The 22,502-nt window shown below is 38.7% G+C and overlaps 1 protein-coding gene across 1 annotated transcript in view; it reads right to left on the bottom strand.

Moving 5' to 3' along the window:
- Nucleotides 1-22,502, bottom strand: part of VWF (von Willebrand factor) — a 143,413-nt gene that overhangs the window by 9,427 nt on the left and 111,484 nt on the right. The window contains exons 39-47 of the mRNA XM_065843019.2: nt 21,965-22,067; nt 21,781-21,855; nt 21,137-21,241; nt 20,419-20,624; nt 18,910-19,059; nt 12,357-12,467; nt 10,278-10,461; nt 9,346-9,386; nt 2,449-2,565 (exon numbers count right to left, since the gene is read on the bottom strand). Of these exons, the coding sequence (XP_065699091.2) occupies nt 2,449-2,565; nt 9,346-9,386; nt 10,278-10,461; nt 12,357-12,467; nt 18,910-19,059; nt 20,419-20,624; nt 21,137-21,241; nt 21,781-21,855; nt 21,965-22,067 (1,092 nt within the window). The remainder of the gene's footprint in view (nt 1-2,448; nt 2,566-9,345; nt 9,387-10,277; nt 10,462-12,356; nt 12,468-18,909; nt 19,060-20,418; nt 20,625-21,136; nt 21,242-21,780; nt 21,856-21,964; nt 22,068-22,502) is intronic.

Below are 22,502 nucleotides of genomic sequence, written 5' to 3'. Positions count from 1 at the left end.
AAAGGAACTGAGTTAATACATTAAATGTCCCACAGTAATGTCTCCAGATGCTACACATAACCAACACCTGCTTATGATGAGCTGAACTTTTTAAATACAACAAACACTTTCTGGTTGAGTGAAGGCATGCATGCTATCCATATGTCTTTTATAGAAAAAGAATTTGGGGAGGGTTTGGGCTACTATTAAATCATTGGAAGAAACCATAGTTCATTGTTACTTAAGTGAACTTGCACTATTAGCAAAAACATAAGCACCTAAAGTAGGTCATAAAATGACCAATAAAATGACACTGATGAGCAGAATATGCTGAAGTTGGCTACACTTCAATTACCAGTGCGTTTACTTTCACAACTTCAGCATCCAGTAGAAAGCAGGTGCTCCTGAGAGAGTATACACTCTGAATCTGTGATCTTTATCCACTATGAAAGAACTGCTTTTACCCTGAGTATACATGAAATCAGCGACTCTGAGACAGGAAAAAATGTGTGTGAATCACACTGGCCTTAGGGGGAGATAAAGATATTCTGTATCTTATCTGATATTCTTTTCCCCTCAAGCTCCACAGATTCATTACAATAGATACAAAGGACAACATACACTTTGACCTGCAACCTCCCTAGGGTAACTGCACATCTCCTAAACACAAGTACATAGTGCTCAATAAGCCCAACTGGAAATTGCCCTTTCTTCAGAATTTTTTTTTTGTTTAGTCTGTACCTTCAGGTCAGGTGGGGGGAAGGAGCTGTTTGGGAATTGTGTGGGTGGTAAAAGAAGCAGGAGAGGAATGTTTCCCCATTTTTTTTAGCATGTATTTTATTGATTCCTCTCCCTTTAATTTCTACAGCTGGCTTCTTGCATTGGAAAGCAAGAATTGATGTTCCTGTATTTTTGTGTGGGAACATGCATATGCACACATGTTTCTGGCCATAGATTCATTCTAGTGTGTCTGCGTTTTTTTCATTGATCTGTCAAGTTATATTTTGTAGAAGAGAGAAAGATGCTCAGCACTGAGCTTGGCCGTTTATTTTCCTTTCATTAGACTATGTCTATAATCATACCTTACAGGAGGGGTGATATTAGGGTCCAGAAACACACTAAATATTGCAGATTCTACCTTTTGTCACAGGCTGCATCCACATCAGTGAATAAAGGGTGTCAAGGCCAGTTTTCCAGCCCTGCAGAGAAGTGAAACATATATGTACTGCATATATGCATCCTTCTCACTAAACTGCATCCTTATCACTAAACAGGCTGGCCTTGGGTTATCCTAACTACTGGCTTGTGCCTGGGCATTATTTGGAAGTTTGCCAGTTAGAACAGGCCAGCTGCAGACAATTCTTCATGATAAGTGGTTACAGGACATAACCTGAGCCTGCAGTCTTGCTCTGTTTAGTTTATTAGTACAGGTGAAACCACAGAAACTTAACTTACAATATTGTCCTTTCTGGTTCTACGTGGGGTTTGAAAACTGGATTCATCCGAAACTCTGCCCCTCTCTTTTGCAGGGACCACATCAATGTATGTCTCTCCTGGTTATCAGCTGGGAAGCCTATACAATCATGTCAGAGAAGTGGCTTTTTGGTGCAACAGACACTGCTCGCACAGGCCCTAGGTTTGGTTGGGCCCATTGGGCTCCATCCAGTACCCAGGGAAAGGCAGAAGAGGGCTGGTCATTTAAACCTTTTCCTGTGAAACTCTAGTTGCTGATCTGTGCTCTTCAGACGGGGAGATTAGCCTGGCCTCTGAAACTTGCTTAGATTTCCTTCTACTTGAGGTGTTGGTGCTAAGAGAGAATATTACATGACTGATAAAGCAGAACTAGTCAGGCATTCCAGTCACACTGTTAGTCAGTGGAATAAAAACGGGAGCTATTTGCCTCTGGCTTTTCCAGCCAAGCTCATTCTTTGCAGATAATGGCAGCAAAGCAGCAGCAGTCTTCAAAAAGACCAGTGGAACTGATGGGGACAACTACCTCAAATGACCTAAGGCATGGCTGGGAATCTGACAGAAATATTACTGCGCCCAGCTATCAGACAATTTGCAATAGTCATAGGAAAGCCCTGAAGCATGGAAATCTGGCCGAGCTGCTGGTCCCTGAAGAGACAGATAATACTGTAGGAAAGGAGACACAGCAGTTTCTGTGCAAATGATTTTCCAAACCTTATTTTGCCCTAAAGATAAATAGTCTAAAATTATATACAGAAAAATGTGCCTGTGGACATAAGTACTATGAAAAGTTATGTTTCATGTACTGTGGATTTAGATCACATTTGTATATTTCATCTAATTCAGGAAAAGAAGAACACAAGGGCGTGACTTCTCAGAAAAGTTTGAAGGCAACAGGTCTCAGAGTTGTACAGAGCATAAACTGGTGTATACAAGGAAGAACATGATCTTCTCATCAGACACATTCTTAACCAGAACATCCAGACCACTTGCACTTACTATTGGGCATGGTTCACAACTTAATTTTGTACATGTCAGGGTGTATCTCCGAGAAGAGGTTGACTGGAGAGAGCAGAGACATGTTGTGCATTGATCCACCATCAGGCGTCTCCATGGCTGAAACATCAGAACCAGTTTGTAAGTCAGTGACTGTCTCTTAAGAAAAACTCAGATAAATCAGCAATTTTATGTAGGTTAAGTCTCTTTCATTATATCTTGCATTTCAATTCCTGGCGAGAGAAAACAAAAAACCAATGGCCCCACTTTCCAGAGACACAAATTTTTGCATGTGTAATTCCACAACCAGCAGAATAACATAAGGCTATTTTTCAAATAAGCCCTTTAGAATTCCTTAATCTGTGAAATGGCATTGGCATTTTTTTACTTCATTGATTACAGAGCTAGCAAGCAAGAAAGGAATCCTTGAAAGTGGTGAGCAAGGTTTTGTCGTGAGTTATCCTCATTACGTGTTCATTTTTCCGAAGTGCAGTGAATTGATTTGCCAAGGGGTTTTTATTCTTGAGCCATTGTAGCCCACAGATTATGGGCAGAAATTACTTGTTATTGTTCTTGTAATAATACTTCTTGGCATCTCTAGAGGTCTAAAAGCTTGAAACTGAGAAAGGAGAAATAAAAACAAAAACAGAATTACTGGGTGAAGAAGTGCACTTGTCCATAGTTACAAGCAAACCAGTGGCTGAGCTGGCACACGGTTCAAGTTCCCTGAGCTTTTCCCCAGCACCTTGCTTGCAGGATCCCACCACCTTTACTCAGCCACCCATCCACAGTCCATGAGGTTCCTCCAGTGCATTGATGATAACTTTCTGATGCAAATGGTAGGTGAGCCAACTAGAAGAGGAGTGCTGCTGGATCTCATCCTCACTAACAAGGAGAGTCTGATTGAAGCTGAAAAGGTTGAGGGCTGCCTGGGCTGCAGCAACCATGAGATAGGGGAGTTCAGGATCTCATGTGGCAGGAACAGAATATCAAGCAGAATTGCAACCCTTTACTTCAGTAGGGCAAACTTCGACCTTTTCAAACAATTCCTAGGGGAAATCCCATGGGAAAGGGTACTTGAAGGTAAAGGGGCTGAAGATAGTTGGTTAGCATTCAGGGACTGCTTCTTCCAAACTGAAGATCAGAGCATCCCGACATGTAGGAAGTCAGGGAAGGGAGCCAGGAGACCTGCTTGGTTAAACAGGGAACTGCTGGGCAAGCTCAAGTGGAAGAAGAGAGTTTACAGATCATGGAAGGAGGGGTTGGCCACTTGGGAAGAATCTAAGGCTCTTGTCAGAGGATGTAGGGAGGCAACTAGGAAAGCTAAGGCCTCCTTAGAATTAAACCTTGTGAGAGGGGTCAAGGACAACAGAAAGAGCTTCTTCAAATACGCCGCAGATAAAGCTAACACTAGGGGCAATGTAGCCCCACTGATGAATGAGGTGGGTACTCTGGTGACAGAAAATACAGAGAAGGCAGAGTTACTGAACGCCTTCTTTGTCTCTGTCTATACTGCCAGAGGCTGTCCTGAGGAGTCCCGTACCCCTGAGGCCCCAGAGGAAGTCAGGACAACGGAGGAGTTTGCCTTGGTTGATGAGGACTGGGTTAGGGAGCAATTAAGCAAACTAGACATCCATAAATCCATCGGTCCAGATGGGATGCACCTGCAGGTGCTGAGGGAGCTGGCTGAGGTCATTGCTAGACCACTCTCCATCATCTTTGCCAAGTTGTGGGACACAGGAGAGGTGCCTGGGGACTGGAATAGAGCAAATGCCACTCCAGTCTTCAGAAAGGGCAAGAAGGAGGACCTGGGTAACTATAGACTGGTCAGCCTCAACTCCGTCCTTGGTGCCATCTCCAGGCATATCAAGGATAAGAGTGTCATTAGGGGCAGTCGACATGGCTTCACCAAGGGGAAGTCATGCTTAACCAACCTCATAGTCTTTTATGAGGACATAACCAGGTGGAAAGATGATGGCAAAGCAGTGGATGTGGTCTATCTTGATTTCAGTAAAGCATTTGACACAGTCTCCCACAGCATCCTCACAGCTAAATGGAGAAAGCGTGGACTGGATGATTGGATAGTGAGGTGGACTGGGAACTGGCTGAAGGAAATAAGCCAGAGAAGTTGTGGTCAATGGGGTGGAGTCTAGTTGGAGGCCTGTATCTAGTGGAGTCCCTCAAGGGTCACTACTGGAACCAGTACTATTCAATATATTCATCAACAACTTGGATGAGGGAATTGAGTGCACTATCAGCAAGTTTGCTGATGACATCAAACTGGGAGGAGTGGCTGACATGCCAGAAGGCTGTGCTGCCATCCAGCAAGACCTGGACAGGCTGGAGGGTTGGGCTGGGAAAAAATTGATGAAATATAACAAGGGCAATTGTAGAGTCTTACATCTGGGTAGGACCAAACCCAGGTTCTAGGATAAGTAGGGGAACAACCTGTTAGAGAGCAATGTAGGGGAAAGGGACCCGGAGGTCCTGGTAGACAGCAATATGAACACAAGCCAGCATTCACTGTGCCCTTGTGTCCAGAAAGGCCAATGGCATCCTGGGGTATATTACAAGGGGGGTGATTAGTAGGTTGAGAGAGGTTCTCCTTTCCCTCTACTCTGCTCGGTGAGACCACATCTAGAATATTGTGTCCAGTTCTGGGCCCCTCAGTTCAAGAAGGACAAGGAACTGGTTGTGAAGTCTCCTTCTCTGGAGACATTCAAAACTCGCCTGGACACATTCCTGTGTAACCTCATCTGGGTGTTCCTGCTCCAGCGTGGGGATTGGACAAGATGACCTTTTAAAGTCCCTTCCAATCCCTAACATTCTGTGATTCTGTGACCTCTTCAAAGCAAGTAAAAACGGCATTTAAAATGCAGAGCAAAAATGCTAAACTATTAAATGGGAAAAAAATAAAAAGCATGTGGAGTTAGTAATTGGATTTCTAGCAGGGAAATTCTAAATACAAAATATTTCTGCCTCCCAAGTGCATAACCTTTAATTTCAACTCCCAAATAAACAAACTGTCATGGTTGAAGAGACAAAATGAGAGAAGTCTATTCAAGATTTTCACAAAGAACTTATAAAGACCAATAAATAAGGTAAACAAACACTGAATATTGCTAGATTATAAAAGCTTTCAGTGTGCTTCAGAAGTCAATGAAATGTCACTGTTGACTCTGTTTGGAACTGTAATTTCCCATGCTACATACTATGCACACCCTCAAATTCTTTTTTTCTTGTTCCACACTAGTAAACATTCATGGAACAAATGGAGTAAAACTGAGAAGCTGGCCAGGGTAACAGTGTAAAAATGTAATGTGTTTATGGGTAGTTTAGAGCCAATATTTTGACATATACACTGAAGGACAAATGTTCTGATTAAAGAATTTTAATTGCATTCTTACTCTGCAGCCCAGCACAACAGAGGTCCTCACTGGTTTTCTATAAAACATTAGCAATAGCAATTACTTTTTTCTTATCTTGTAGAAGTCTAGAAAAAAGATCCTCCGCACACAACATGATGGAGGTGGTGATATCAGTGGGCAGATGCCTTTATTTTAAAAACTTATCTCAAGACCTCAGCAAAGGACTCTACAACTTTTTTGGTTTAACCTTTTATAGTGAGTATGGGGTCTGGAGGGTTAAAAGATCTCAATGGATGCAGGCATAAATATACACTCATAACATTTTCCTATGGGAGAGGGATGGCTAACAAATGTCATATGAAACCTTAGACTTCTTCTCTTTCGCTCTCATCATTGAAAAGCATTCTGACACCAGAGTGAACACATGTATGTAAACACAAAAGCCTTACAAGTCTGAGAGATGTCCACATCACGTTGACCTATTTGAAAATATGTTTGGGTTCATTCTGTTTATTATCATAATTATACTTAATTTAGGTCCTCTATAATCAAAAGTTTATCACAGAATGCCTCAGTAGCTCTAGGCTTTCACATCATGATCTATAAAGCCACAATTAATATTACAATTAATATACTCATTAGATCTTCTAACAGTTCTAACATTCCAATTAAATACAAAAATATAGATAAAGTTGTTTTTATACTAAAATCACTGTTACAGGCAGGAACATAGGGCTTACTAGAGACAGGTTGACACAAAATCCTCACACTTAAGTTCCTTGAACTTTTCAGGGAATGTCTTACCTTGATCCAAAGTTTGCATTACAGCTTAGTTACAATATTTATTCATGTATTTAGGGAACAGTATGCAAATGGCTTTAACAATGGCTTTCTCTGAACAGACATAGCTTAGTATGATAGAACTGAATGAAATAATGGATTGATACATCTTTTCTCCTTCATATTATTTACAACTATAGTGTGTTTTCTTGGCTAACTTAAAATGAAATGTCAACATCTGCTAACCGAGTGTTAGTCCACTGAACCAAAATAACCTGCATAAAGTCCAAATCTACTCAGATCTCCTTCAAAAATGCCACTCAGTAAAAGCCTGGGAAAACAGACAAGTGATATAGATAATCCTTTTGGTAAATACAGCCACCTGCTTGGAAGTCTGCAGTTAAAGCCCACAGCATTGTTAAGAATAGCAGAGTGAATGCAATACACCAAATTACTGGAACATAATATTGGTAACCAGATACAAGACAAAAATGCAAAGGGATTAAGGACACAGTCAGCTAACAGAACTGCAGTAAAAGACTCAAAACTTGGAACTATTCAGTGAATGAGTTAATGGAGCAAAGCTTTCCCTTGGTATAAAATGAAACTTGAAACTTATTCTTAAAGGACACAGAAAAAAGGTTTAGAAATCCAGGAAGTATAAACTTCTGTGGACATCACATCTTTCTTCCTGCCCAGAACTCTGGAACAGTCACTGAAGTAGAGAATAGTGTAAGACAAAGCTGTAGGAATGCTAGCTGCTCAAAAACTTGCAGACATAGAGCTAAATAGCTTACAATAAGTCACTAAATGAAGCTAGCTTAATTGAAAAGTTTCTTAATTTAAGACAAATTCTCGTGTAAGCTCTATTTTTTTTTTTTTTTTAATAAAGATTACCACTTTGTTTAGAAATCTTCCAAGATTATATCTCAACTTGAATTTCACACTCTCTACCCTGGGAAAATAGTTTGGTAACTGCATTGCTGAATGCTAACTTCAGTAATGCTTGACATTCGTGACAGCAAGTTACAAAAGCAACTTAACAGCTGGGGCCTACCTACACCCTCAAAAACTCACAAAGGCAGTTTTTGATAAATGACCGTTGTCAGGAAGAACAATAACATATTTTAAAATCTATATTAAAAAAATATATATATATTTTATATATAACCAGATAGCAAATGAGTCAAAATGTGCATTTGTGTCAGCAGAAACACTTAGAGAATTTATTCTGAATTGGCAAAATTTTATTAAGATAGGAATTTTTCTCAATATTGTAGAAGTTGAAATATTTCATTTTTTTTAAAGTCTTCAAACTACAGATACTTCTTATTTTGCCTTCAACATGGCATTTTGTTTCATAATTTGCTTATGTTTAATTTCAAAGTATTTGAAAATATTTTAAAACACTTGAAAATAGAACAACGACTTTACTTGACAGGACAAGTAAACATTTTGTTGGAAGAGAAAATAATGAGTCATGAAAGAACAGCATGCAACTGGAAAAACACCTTGTTTTTGCAACACAGGATATACATACACATATATGCATACCCCACATAACAGAGGGTGGCAGGAGCTCTCAATTACTGTACTGCATGACATTGTCTAGAAGTATGGTCTTTATGAAATGCCAGAATTCTACAGGGAAGTAATCCACACACAAAATGATGGATGGTTGATGACAAGGCTTTAGCTCTTACAAACTGAGAAACTTATGCCTATTGACTTGAAAAAACAAACAAAACAAACAAACAAACAAAAAAACACAAAACAACAACAACAAAACCAGAAGAAATAGATGGAGAAAGGTTCTCTCTGCCATATCTCAAAAGTCCAAAGAAATTTGGTTAAACTTGTCTTTTAAATAAATGAAAATGAAAGACATACATTGACAATGCAGGAACACGTAAGTTAAAAGTTAGGTTAAATTATTAAAGAGAACCTGTTTCCCTGGGGGTTGATGAGAATATTTAGGGCTCTTTGACACCAGAGGTGCTGCCAGAATATGGATTTGGGGAAACAATGGACAATTGACAGAGCTCTCCAAAGATAAATTCAGCATAAATGAGATCAGATGCTTAAATCCCATCACTCCCACTGTCATGGGCTGGGTTAAACATGTCTTAATCTATCCATTAAATGTTGAGTTGAGAAAAAATTTCCTCTGAGGGCATATCAGCAGGGATCTTGAAAAGGGACAGAGGTCAATCAGTGAGGAAGCTCAGTTTTCCTCTTCCTGCCAATAGCCAAGGAGGGATACCTCTCCTTTCACACAGGTGGAGCAGGAGTCTCCATCCTTTTTTAATCTGCCTTATCCTCTAGGTAGAATACAGGAAGTTTTTGCTTCCCCAAAGTGGGCAAGGATAATTTTTTTGAGATTATCCCTCATAGATAGTTTCCTGTGTGTTTGGCAGCCTGCAAGTCATTACGCAGCACAGATTACCACAGTTTCTACAGTTTCTAAGCGCTTTTCTCAAGAATCCTTTCAAGATAAGGAAACATTATTGTCCCCATTTTGCAGAGATACTCATTGTCATATAGGAAGACTGTGGCTGGGTCATGAACTGGACATACACATGCTGAGCCCCTTGCCACTGCTTTTACCCCAAGGTCTCACTTGTAGAGATTCTGTCTGAACAAAGCTGCTTTGTATGCTTATGTGTTTTCTGGCAAGTTTTTGTTCTTCAAAAGCTTGTTCATATATCTAAATGTCTTACTATCACAGCAAATACAAGGAATCATGTCTTACCCCAATAACAGTGCCATTCAAAGGACAACCATTCAGGGGTACTAGAAAAGAAGATAATATTCCATTTAGCATTACCATTATCATGACATTACCAAGATTTAATAAACCACAAGTATGTTTTTCTGTTTTATTAGAGTTCCAACTGAGGACATGTAGATCTAGTTTCACTGTAAAGAGGCATAATTGAGCCCTCTTACATTATACCTTGAAAGCCAGCAACTTGTCAGTTATCCTGAATTCCACCTCAAAATACCTCTTCCTGAGCTGTTTCTTAACAAATACATGGCACAATATAAATTTTGCCCTCCAGTTCAAGCCTCACATTCTCAGAAGCTGCACTCAGGCTTTCTGTAAGTTACAGTGTTTGTTCCCCCTCCTCCTCCCACTGTTAGCTCCCACCTTATGGCTGCAAATATACTTGTCGATTAAACATGACCAGGAGTCTTTCCAGACTGAGATCAATTAGCCAAATCTTCTGATTTGGCTTTTGACCCAAGTCTATGCTAGGAAATAGCCACAGACATAATGCTCAGAGACACACAGAAGACAGCATGGTTGCATGTACACTTTCTGTTCATACCAGGCTCTGAGGAGAATGTTGAACCTTCCTAGGTCAAAAGGATCTCAAGACTTCTTTTAAATGCTTGATGATGCAGGCTAGAGCTGTAGAAACATAGCCTAGTTGTCTCCCTGAAGCCATGCATAATAGCTTCAACAGTAAGTAGTTCAACAGGTGACAGTGAACATCAATTAGAAAGAGAAAGTAACAGTAGCAGGTGTTTTTGTACTTAAGGTCTAAATTATACAGGAGAGCTTCAAAGTAGTACTGTACTTGCACAACATGCACTCTTGAAATTGTTGTCGAGAAACAGATCATCAACACAAGCTGATTCATTCTCTAGTGATTCCATTTGTCATAAACAAAACCTTACCACATCTGCAGGAAGGACAGCAGTCTATCATTTGGTCACAACGCAGTTCAGTTCCCTCTGGACAGTCCGGCACATCCATTTGAGAGCAAGAGAGATTCTTCTGCTGCACAAAAACCTCATTGTTCACCCGGACACACTCATTGATTATGCAGTGGTTGAAGGGGGATCGCCACTCTGTGCCGACCTGATGGGAAATTGTGAAAGGATTAAATACAGGCAGCAGTATTCATGTCACTGGACAGAGGCAATACCAGCACAGCCAACATGCTGGATTGCAAAAAGCATGTTTACTGCATCGGGAACAGCCTGTCACTCAAGAGTCCTCCACAAATTCTCACCGCAATAATCAGTTTATGGAACAGACTGCTGCTTGGTTTGTAGAGTATAGGAGTTACAGTAGTATCCTTAAGGTGAAAAATAAAAGAGCAGATTTAATAACACATGCAGAAGAAAAAGCACTCTAACTAGATTTAATTTTACATCTGTTACTGTGTAGCTGACTGCACTACCTTGCACTGTAGCCAAGCTGGCCCTCTTTCTGCTAGAACCTGCCATAAATTGGCTCTACCAAGCCCAAAGGAGGCCTTGACAACAGGCTCTGGACCTGAAAATACTTGCAAATGTAAAAGAAACTGGATGCTGTGGACAGCCCTGCTGGTTAGAATCACCTGTGGGTCAGACAAGACAGAATCTTCAAGTGTTTTTATCGGAAGGGGCATCATCAACAACCAGAAAGAAGATGCTGTCACAGCTCAGGGCTGGGAGGAGCTGATCACTGCTTTGAAGCTGTATGTCTCCACTGTTAACCATCTTCAAATACACCTCAAGTACAGTGACAGTGAAAATCAGAGCTCCAACTCCAGTAAATTCAAACATCTTTGCTCAGAAAATTAGAGAATATTTTTCTCTCATGTATTAAATATTTAGTTCTTTGTTAATGACAAAACTGCTGAAAGAGGACACAGCAAGAAAGAGACATCAGAATGTAAGGATGTATGGCTCCACTAGGACAATAGAACTAAGTAAGACACAGTGAGACATCAAAATAAGCCTTCTGAAGGCTTTTTTTATGAAGCAAGAAGAATGTTGATCCACATTAAGAAATGCCCTTGGCAAAATCACGGAGGAGGCAGGGCATAAAATGATAGATAAACATCTTTTAAAAGACAGCAGCAGACTGCCTTTGTAAAAGAAGCAATTAAGTATGTGAGCATGAGATATAGATGAAAATGCAAACACATTATGGAAACCAACACTTAGGGAATAAAAGATAGCGAGAAGGTCTATTATTTTAAACATATTTAACTTATGTTCCTGCCTTTGTTGAATCCAAAGCTCTGCATAGAATTAAGCAATTTAATGCTGCCGGGGCAGGCAAAAGCTTGCCAAGGGTGATAGAGTTAGGGACAGAACAAACTAAATAGCCTGAAGGAATTAAAAATGTAGGCAAGAAAATAAACAAACATGCATGTAGCTTTACAGAGTGGTAGGGTATCTGCAGAGCATTTTAAATGGTTGTTGCAAGCACTCATTTCCTGTTGGGCTCTTTGAATCTTAAGAGGCACACTGCTGAAAATAAACTGTTATTTTGAGCAGAAAACAAGCATGGCCTGGACCGCTGCAGTCTGATCTGACATGCAGCAAACATCTATGGCAACCAGAAAATAATTTATGTTTCTATCCTCATTTCCTTCCTTATATTTCAGTGCATACCAAATAGGATAACCTGTTTGAATAGAACTGGAAAATTCAAGCAATCTGCAACCCCATCTGCCTGCTATCCATAGAGTAATACAAAATAATTGGGATAATTTAAACAAGTAGCTTACAGACAGAGAAATATCATGTCCCATTAACATTCTTTTAAGCTACCATTTGTGAAATTACCAATTTTACACAAAAATATTGCTCCCTTAGAGCTCAAAAAGCATGGGGAGGGTTTGCTTGTTAGAACCTAGTAAGTCACACACCCCAAAACCCATTGTTTTTCAGCGCTGCTTCACCTCCTTCTATGGAACACAAAAGAATTCCATGGTAGTTTTGCTAGAAGAGGCAATGTCCATGCCACTGTCACCTCACCTCATGCAAACGAGAATCTGCATCACCCCGAGACCAGAATAGCTGCTCTTCACAGGCAGTCTTCTGGCATCTCCCACAACACTCCCCTTCTTGGACAATGTACTTGTAACCCTGTAGGAGAAAAGGACTGACTGATCCAGGAATAGGAGACAAATGAGAAGATTAATCCTAAAAGAAAACACTGGTATGTTTAATTTTAGCAACATTTTATGGAAAGGGGATTTTGAAAACAGAACTGCAAGGCCACACTCTTCTATTACAAAACAAACAAGTAGTCCACTCAGCTCAGCATCCTCTTAAATGGTTAACATTACCTGTCAGAAAAAAAGAAATAAAATAAAATGCACATGATGTTGGGAGCAGAAATTCTTATCTTATTAGTTCCTGCTTAATATGTGTTCAGAAGACATTTCCATTTCAGCTACAGGGATTAATTCCAAGTGCTATCCTTGCTCAGGTCATGCAAATCAGCTAACTGGCCTTGTGAGGATATCAGCTTCTCTAGTGTCGTATGGAGCACCCCTTCCGCTCAAACACTGGCCACAAGTAAAAAAGAACAATGACATAAACAGGCAGAAATTGAAAGGGAATAAGGTAAAAGAAAAATGTTTTCAGAGGACTCTGAGCTATTTCAACAGCATTAATCAGCAGTTATTTTCAAATGTTAGTTTATTGTATGTGAGTGGTTTCTTTTACATGTTAGCAAATCGTAAGAGCAAGTCTTTCCAATAATGTGGCCCTACAGAGGAGTGCAAAAAGAAAAAGAAGTAAGCCCGCTTCTAAGGGTGATCATCAGAGCTACCATGCTATTTGGAAGATTTTGAGAGAAAACCATATATGAAAGTTAAAATTCAGTTTAAAAAAAATCATTACATTAAATCACCTTTGTTATTACATAATAGACATCTATAATTATGACAATTTTTATTTGGTATTTTAAAAAAAACTATTTTTTTACATATGTAATACTATTTTACAAAAGAAAATGAAAGATAAAATTTTTTCTCGCAGCATCTTGGACATTAATCAACACTCACAATTACCTTCCTCATCTCTGAGAATTCAAGATTAGAACTCAGTCTGAGCACATTCAGACATGTGACTGCCCTGTGCTGAAGCAGAGGGAAGGGGTTGGTCAGACATGCAACCCAGCGTCCAGTTTTGACTGATCAATGAAAATGAGTATATTTTTATTTTGGTCAATCCCTTTGAACTAAATTGCTGAAGTATTCTCAGCTGCTCCTTCCTTTCATGAACTGTCCTTGATTTGCAATATGAAGCACATTAGTAAATCTCAATTGGCAGGTTTTCATACGGAAGAGCATTTTGTATAACGTCATAAAATGTAATACCAGAGTTTGACCCAGTTTTGTGGAAAAAAGTCATGCTGTTGAGCATTTTGTTTTCTATGACTTTTATCTGCTACATACATGTGTGAAGCATCTGAAATATCAGATACAACTTCTTATTTGTGTGGCAAACTCAGTGAAAATCCATGAGCTGTTTGTGCCCAGAATAAAGCAAAATCCAGCAGCAGCACCCAAATTTCACTAAGTTGGTTTTAAAACAAAAACATGGTACACAGATGACTGCAGTGGTGATTTGTATCCCTAAGGCACTGGCAAAGATACTGGTTTTCAACAGTTCAACATGCCTGAGTGACCCTTTTTGTGCTTGATGATACATTCAAAATCTGGAGGCTCTGACTCCTAAGGGGAAGAAAGACAGGACATCAGAGCTCCCATCCTCAGTGCCTACTGAGCATCTCATAAAACAAACCCTGAACCACCATAGACAATAAATCTGTCTCAGAAGACAAACCTGCAGACTACAGCAGTCTATGAGTTCCTCAAAAAGCAGAGTATCCATCCGTACTTGAGGATTAAGGGGACAGAAACTCCCTGCTGTCACAGATCCTCCACAGCATAAGAAATGTTTCACCATCAGACTACCTTACCTTTTGCACCTTACACCATGGAAATTTGGTCCCAGAGGTATAAAGAAAGCTTCATTTTTTTTTCATTCTAAAGGTGGTAATGATTACATGTAAGAAGAGGAAAATGTATTGTGCATTTCAAGTTTATTTTATTGTGGGGTTGTGTTTGTTTTTTGTTTGTTTGCTTGCTTGTTTTCCCCAGTTAGGTGACTTATGTAGAAAGAGTATATGCTACCAGGATTATTCCTGAGCTGTACGATCTATGAAAATGAACATCTGACAAGTCTCAGATAATGTGCTGTTGAAGGTTAATGGTAGACTGAACTAGGCAGAGTAAGCAGTATCCATCTCTTCCCTCATTACTTTTCATTTTCTAGTGTATAGACACCAGCATATAGAGATATTAGTGGTTTTCATCATTTGTTCCAAGATCCACTTATATTCAAAATTCTGCTTCTCCCCTGCTTTTTCTGGACTGTATCTGCTGCTTTATTCCTCCTCTCCATCTTGCACTCATTTACATCAGGTGAGGACTTAATTCTCTGTTTACAAGTCTCTAGAACATTAAGGTATCATTTCCTAATTTCCATAATAAATTATGTTTTAAAATGCAAGCAGAATGTTTGACATTAACTCCCATGAAGAATTTCACGGTTTTTAAATGAGATCCTGCACATCCGATATTTGAACAACAGTCTTCCTTTTACATTAGTGTCTTAAACCTCCATCATTTACACTAAGCCATTTACTACCATGATTTACATGCTACTGCAGAGGAAAATATCCAGTTGAAATACTGCAGATTAAAACCATAGATTTTGTTAGCCAACATCTATTGTAGCCACCATATGTATGAAGAGGCTTGAAAACCTAGTCTAATTAATTTATACACACTTAGCCAAATGGTTTTGTCTCAAACACTTATCCCAGAAAAATATGCTTTGTTTTTCTCATAATCATCTAATACTTTAAATTATCTAATACTTTATACCATACTCTTTTATATCACTTTAAAAGTGCCTAACTTCAAGAATATTAACAGAAATTAGGCAAAGCAAGTACTCCCTTCACATTAGCATACTAGTGATTTTAAGGTATTTTGAAAATTGTTATCCATTTTATCAGCATGATTCTCTGAAGGGATGTAGTCTGATTTACTCTCAGACTAAGAACTAATTTCTGAAGCTCCAAGAGGGAGATACCTCTCCTCTTTGTGGCACATGCAATAATTGCAGCAACTGTCTTGTTTTCTCAAAACTTAGATAAGAGCATGATAGAAAAGGACAGAAAAAGTGAGGGGGCTATGACATATAATGAAGCAAACCTACATCTGGTTTGCAAGTGAGAAGGCTGTATTTGCTGTTAACTTCCTTTTTCCATAGCATTTCTTTACACTCTGAAAATAGAGATATGATTTGAGTTTGATTTTGTCAAGCTCAGGAGAACAGTAACATCGCTCATTCATCAGGATGAAGGACTCAGTACATGTGTTACATTGAGGGGAGTTTGTTTGTTTCTTTGGGTTTTTTGTTTGTGTGTGTGTGTTTTTTGTTTGGTTTGTTGGTTTTGTTTCTTTTTTATCTTCTTGTGTAGGTAGGAAAAAAAAAAAAAAAGGCACAACAACAAAACAACAAACCTGTAAGTTGTTTTCAAAGAAGTCAGATGACACAGTCAACAATGATACTACACAACTTTAAGACCTGGTAATGGAATCAATAACCATGAGCAGCAGAGAGTTTGAACATAATATTAGTAATGATCCATAATTAAAATATGTCTTTAATGTCAATACAACTTGCAATGCCACCCAATCTGAAAAAAAAAAAAAAAAAAAAAAAAAAGAGCTTTAAGCCCGATTCAAACTGGATTACAGAACATTTGTGGTCCTTGATGTGTATATCCACTGAATCAGGAATAAGCAAAGGAAACAAGAAAATCCAAGCTACCCAGGTACTCCAACAGCCACAATTCACAATTCTGATTGTACAACTTTGATAACTACTAAAAGAGCAGAAGAAATGGCACATTCCCAAAAAGAACTGGCAAGATTTCCACCAAGGTTTTTTATTTGTTTTAAAAAAAAATTTTTGACACTGCAATGCTTAAGGCTGATTTGTTATTTATTAGAATAACAAATGATTGGTAAAGTTATAGCTGTGATCCAAAAATACAGCCAGCTACTAATGAAATACAGCCAGATACTAATGATATAATATTATATTTCATAAAAATTGCCATACGAGAAACAAGTCTCTTCTACGAATAGAAACTGAAAGGTTTCTCTTGCAACAGCTGAAATATCTCACATCTGCCCTCATGGGTTTATCGCCATAGGGCATCCTCAAGCTTTCTTACCAAACTCTACACTAGAACATTAGTTTGGTTTGTTAAGTTTGCATGATGGATTGTATTTTTGCTCTGGTCCTAGGGAGTTATGCAGTGTTCAGACACAGCAGAGAAAAATATTATTCAAAAGCAGTTTATATTTTGTTCACATCTTCTCAAGGGCACATTCACATATGTTGTCCAGCCTTGTAATGAAACAGAGGCTGTAAGTTACATATATTGAAATATAGTGGTATTAAGGCAATTGAACTTATTTGAAAACCAAGGCACAATTAGCTTAATAGAGTTCAGAAAAGAGAATTGCTTTTCAGATATTGGTTTGCATAACTGAAATGTTCATGGCCAAATTTCAACGCATATTAACTGTTTTAAAATACATATTTAGTGTAAATTCAAATGAGATTTTAAAAACAATTCAGATAATACAGGGTTTCTACAACAAATTTAACTCAGCCTTTAGGTGCTGCACACATATGATCTATGCCTAAGGTCAGTCTTTGACTCCCAGACATTGTTAATTATGTCTTTCTAAAAGCACAAAAAACATGTCTAAATTCTCATAGCTGTAAACACAAGGTTTGCTAATAAAGAGCTTTCTTCCAGATGTAACTGAACAAAAACAAGGAGGAAGACGACATGTCTTAGCAGCTGTTCTTCAACTGCCTAAATGAGACTCATAACAAAGAAAAAAAAAGAGGCAGACTTTTTAAAACCAGTTAAAAGGTTTAGGATAAACAGTGGGAAACAGGCTGCAAACATTGCAAAGATTTGGAGGCTTGGTAGACAAGAAGAACGTGCATAACATATAACAGTTATAACAATTATTGCTGTACTATGCTCTCCTTTGCACTTCCCACTGACAAATTTCAGCTGGTGACCTGTAAGAAGGCAGTCTTTTGAGTCACCAGCCAAACATGCAGACTTTTTTCAGCTACTGGACCACTGAAAGCACTGATGATGCAACATACATTTGAAATCACTTGCTGCTCAGTCAACAGTTTGAATTTTGTGTGGTCTAATGCAATATATAGCCTAATATAAACATTTAAAAAGCAGTTTGGAGATTTGAATAGCATTAATTATCTCATCTTTGCTTTTGTACTGAGGAGAAAAAAACAGCTTCTTCTGGGCTTCAAGTACAGGTGAGAACAAACCCATAGGGAAAACCCTGGGTCAGCAAAAGACCTGCAGAGATTATTCTTAATCCCAGACAGCCAAATCCAGTTGCTCCATATGCAAAATGTATTTGTGGTAGCCTCTGATGTTTACAGAATAATCACATGGCAGTTGGTGAGGGATGTGAGTTGTCAGCACTTAGCTGGGCTGGACAGTATCTTCTGCCATCTGCTTATTCTGCAGACCCAAGCTGTGTTTTTCTACTGTCCTCACTGCCTGACCCATCCATCCCAACATCATGAAGCAGAGACATGGAAATGCTCAAGGATTATGGGTACAAGGTGCTAGATACCAGAGCAAAATGCAACTCCAGGGCATCACGTTTAACTTTGTAGTGAATTTTCATGTTCTTATTCACCATCTTATGCAAGATGAAGAATGTCACAGTTATAAATTCCATAGTTTAAAGGAAGTATAAAAAATATTTTGAACTTTTACTGGCACAGATCATGTTATAGTCAAAGTCTTCTAATCTATGACACTGGCAAGTGCTGCTGAATTTAAATAATTCCTTTGACCCTTCTAGAATTCTTCTACCAACTGTTTGTACCAAGCATCTGTCTCCTCCTGCTTGACCAGCTATGTCAACACAACAAAGCAGCTTATACATCCTTTGTAGGCTTCCAAAAGCAGACCACATGATTTTATAGCATCTAGAAGATGTCTGAGCACAATAAAGGGCACAGCAATGAGGGGCAGAGTTGAGCAATGGACAGATCTGAAGTGTTCTCTTCAGAAAGTGAACATTGGGTAGAACAGTCATTAGATATTGAACTTCAGACATCATGACTACTTATTGCTCAAGTGATATAAATGATAGACACTTCAGGATGCAGTTCTCCTTTTATTGAAATGTAAAATAAATTTGTCACCAATTTCCTCGGCAGTGGGATATGATCCGGAAACAATAACCCTAAAATAAAGTCTATAACGCTCAGACCCTCTTAGACTCCGTTCCCAAGATAATTCATTGCCACAACACTCACTTTCTATTTTTCTCTGTTTTTTTTAAACATACAAGCTCAAAAGCTTCAGAAAATTTCAGATCCTCATCAGGGTTCTCCTGGATAATGCACTGGTTTCACTGTAACTCACCCGAGAGCAGAACGTGTTACATGTTTTGTCATGACACTCCATCATCTGAAGTCCCGTCACATCATCCCTCATGCTAGTGCAAAAGCATTCCCTGCAACCATCTTCCCAGGTTGTCCCAACGGGGTAGACTATGTTGCTGTGCACACACACCTGTTGAATGCAACAATTAATACATGAAAGAGTACACTACTGCTTTAGGGCCACATGGCTGGCTCCAAAAGGCTGCTTTTCAAGATGTGAAAACTACCATAAATTTTATGGAATATTTTGAACCTGGTGAAAATGCTACAGGTCTTAAAATTGCGGCCACTCTACTATGGAAAGGAAAATAAGTGCAACCAAAGCTGCAGTTGTATAAAGAATAGACTAGAGAATTTCATCTGGAGCCAGTGGCATTGCCCAGGGTCTCACTCAGTTTCCCTGGAAGTATAATGTGACCCAATATTTAGAGATAATAAACAATGAGTCCTGTAGAAGAAGCCATGCACACAAAACTATTTCCAGCTAAATCAGCTGATCTGAAAAGATCCTACTTTGAGCTACAAGCATTCACTTCCTTGTAACCTTGGGCCATCACAGCTACCACAAAAGTACTGCTATCTTTCTATTGTACTTCCTATTAGTAAATTTTACAGCAGGTTATTAAGATGAACATAATTTATTTTTATAGATATAGCAAGTAAGTCAGAGATATAAAATGACTTATGCAAGGTCATGAACTACTTAGCAACCGAAAATAAAGGCGACATCTGAGCTGCAAGACAATGTATGCCTGTATTAAACTGTTAGGTAAGGTTGTTTCAATGAAAAGGTCACCTTGCCCTGCAACCTCCCCTCTAAGCAACCTTATCTTAAAAGTTTACATAATATAACAACTTAATATAAGGTTGGCAAAATAAGGAAAAATATATCCTGATGAAGTTGTACCTGTCAGGTATTAATTTGGCAAAAGTTTAGAAGTGGCAATATAGTTCATATAGGATAGAATGCCTCCTCAGGCAGAGGCAAAGGTAATCAATGGGCAAAGTAGCTTAGGTCTAAGGTGTCCCAAATATTTCAGTAAAGTTAGTACAAGATCAAAAGAATATATAGTAACTGTATTGATCCAAAAGCAAGTACCTCTGTTATTTGGAAACAAATTAATTTTAAAATTACCTCTGAAATTCCTAATGCTTGAATAAGCTTGAAATATCAAATGTTTTTAGGGGTTTTGGTTGGTTGTTTATTTATATACATACATACATACATATATATATATATATATGGTTATTTCAAAGTCACAAAAATTGCGTTGGTTATGTTAGGATAAATGACTGTAATAAAAAAAGTAACAGTGTGATGCAACAGTGTATTTCTCTTAGACACACGTAAATTAAAATACCCTGGCATCAATATCTGGTAGTCTCATGATGGGGGTTGTCAATACCTATCTACCCGCTTCCTTTGGAGCTGTCACTCCATGTGTAAAAGGTCCTCTCCTCTGTGGAAATGACACTTAATTCCCCTTACCCTGCCTGGAACGCAGGTGGTAGATACGCAGCCACAGTCATTGGTGAGAGATCTGGAGAGATATCCCAGGGGGCAGCTCACTGTTGAGTTCGTACAGCTGCAGGTACACTCGTATTCGTCACAGCACTCTGTCTTCTTAACAGTCAGCTCTCGATGCGGTGGGCAGGAAGGTCTTTGAACTAAGCTACACACTTCCCTGTTACACACTAGTAGAAAAAGATAGGTACTATGTCAAGTCCATGGCATTTCAGAGTGCTGCAAGTGAACAAGACAGTTCTCTGGCAGCAAGACACTAATTTCTACTGCAAACAGTTATAAATCTACTTAAGGACTAACAAGTAATGTGGTTATAAAAGACCTAAGTCAAAGATTGTACTGCAGGTTCAGAAAAAGTTCCTACCCTGCCAAAAAATTCTTGTCTCATATACAATCAAAAAGATTCGTAAAACACACATAAAAACCAGAGCACACACATCCAAGAGCGAAGTGTTTCTCTTTTCCTTAATTCAAAAGTATACTTAGAAAGTGCCAACAATACCCTTTTTCCAAGACTGTGAAATCATTACATGTACATTGGTTCCAAAATTAAACCTTTCAGAGGGAAGAAAAAATGTCTAAAGGAAGTTGTTGGTGTTGCTCAAATGCAATGTTCCAGTGTCACTCCCTGCCAAAAACCAAAACAAAACAAAACAAAATGAAAAAAGAAAAAAGGTCTTACCACATGTGTAATTTGGTCTGCATTCTCCAGGATTGGCCAGAGCAAGCTGCAGACCAAACTCACAGGCAGGAGCAGGAGGCAAATCACAGGAAACCAGATCACAGACTAAGAAGAGAAATTGAGAGAAGGTTTAAGACCACGCCAGCCTAGTTAGTCCTTAAAAAAAGACAAACAAACACATGCGTGTCCCCATTAACCTTTTTTTTTTTCCTACACTCAATTTCTATCCTAAAATACGAAGTAAGCTAGAGTTCAGCAGGTCACAGTTTGTTTTCAAAATAGCTTAGGGAACAGTTCAAGCTTGGGTTGTGGGGATTAAGGTTCTAACATTATATTTAATATGCAAATACAGACCATGCAAAAATAGATACTTGAAAAGAGACCATTCTAATGTTATTTAGACAAAACTAAATTGCTCCATTCACTTCCTTATCTCTTACAGAAAGAGGGATAAAGTCAAGTTGGAAGACAATGGAGATTCACATCCTCAGGATTTATTTTTCCACACAGATGATTGTACAGTCAGTGGTTTCAAAACTGGAGCATTGCATTGAATTAAGGGGAAAAAAAAGGGGATTGTATGCCTTTGAAGCATATGGTGAAAATATGGACCAAGAAGATTCAAACAGTTTATGAGAACCTACCACATTCGTACTCAGGGCAACATTGGCCAGGGTCCCTGCGCAGACGGGGGACTTCACAGGGACCACACTGGGGAGCTGGAGTAAGAAGAAAATATCCATAAAACAAGTTTGGATAAGAACTAGAAAACTAGGTAACAAAACCATCAGTTCAAATCCAATCATATTTAGAGATAAACTAATTTACGTTTGGCAGTAGGGCAAGGTCGGACTGTGCAATTTACTTTCTTGTCATCAAGACAAATGCAGATCTTGCAAGGCTCATCAGTTGGAATCCATGTTTCCATGTGCTGCAAGAACACAAAACAAAACAAATCAATTGTTAGAAAGAAAAATATATTCTGGTCACTTGTATGTTAGTGATGGGAGTGGGTGAGGGTAACATTATTTTGGAAAACCAGAAGACTATGCAGAATTGGTTGGTTTCTCTGTTAACAGTAAAAACCTAAGGAGACACATAATTCTGAAATTACTGTAATGTACAAACTTAGCAAAAGATGTAAAGAATGCATGAATGGGATGAGTAATTGCTATTGCTTTAAGCATAAAAAAATGTTCAGATGTTATAAATGCAATTGCAGGCTATTGTGAGTAACAGTGGACTTGTGCAACTACATACCATGATTGAATTTTCAATGGTGATAAGGGAAACAACAATACCTTGGGAAATACATAGAAGTGGCTGCTTTCCCAAATTAGTAGTACTTAAACACAGATATATATAT

This window comes from Patagioenas fasciata, chromosome 1 (genome assembly GCF_037038585.1).
Source record: "Patagioenas fasciata isolate bPatFas1 chromosome 1, bPatFas1.hap1, whole genome shotgun sequence".
NCBI lineage: Eukaryota > Metazoa > Chordata > Aves > Columbiformes > Columbidae > Patagioenas > Patagioenas fasciata.
Note: the sequence above shows the minus strand (reverse complement) of the source record. Positions and strands in the feature narration are given on the sequence as shown.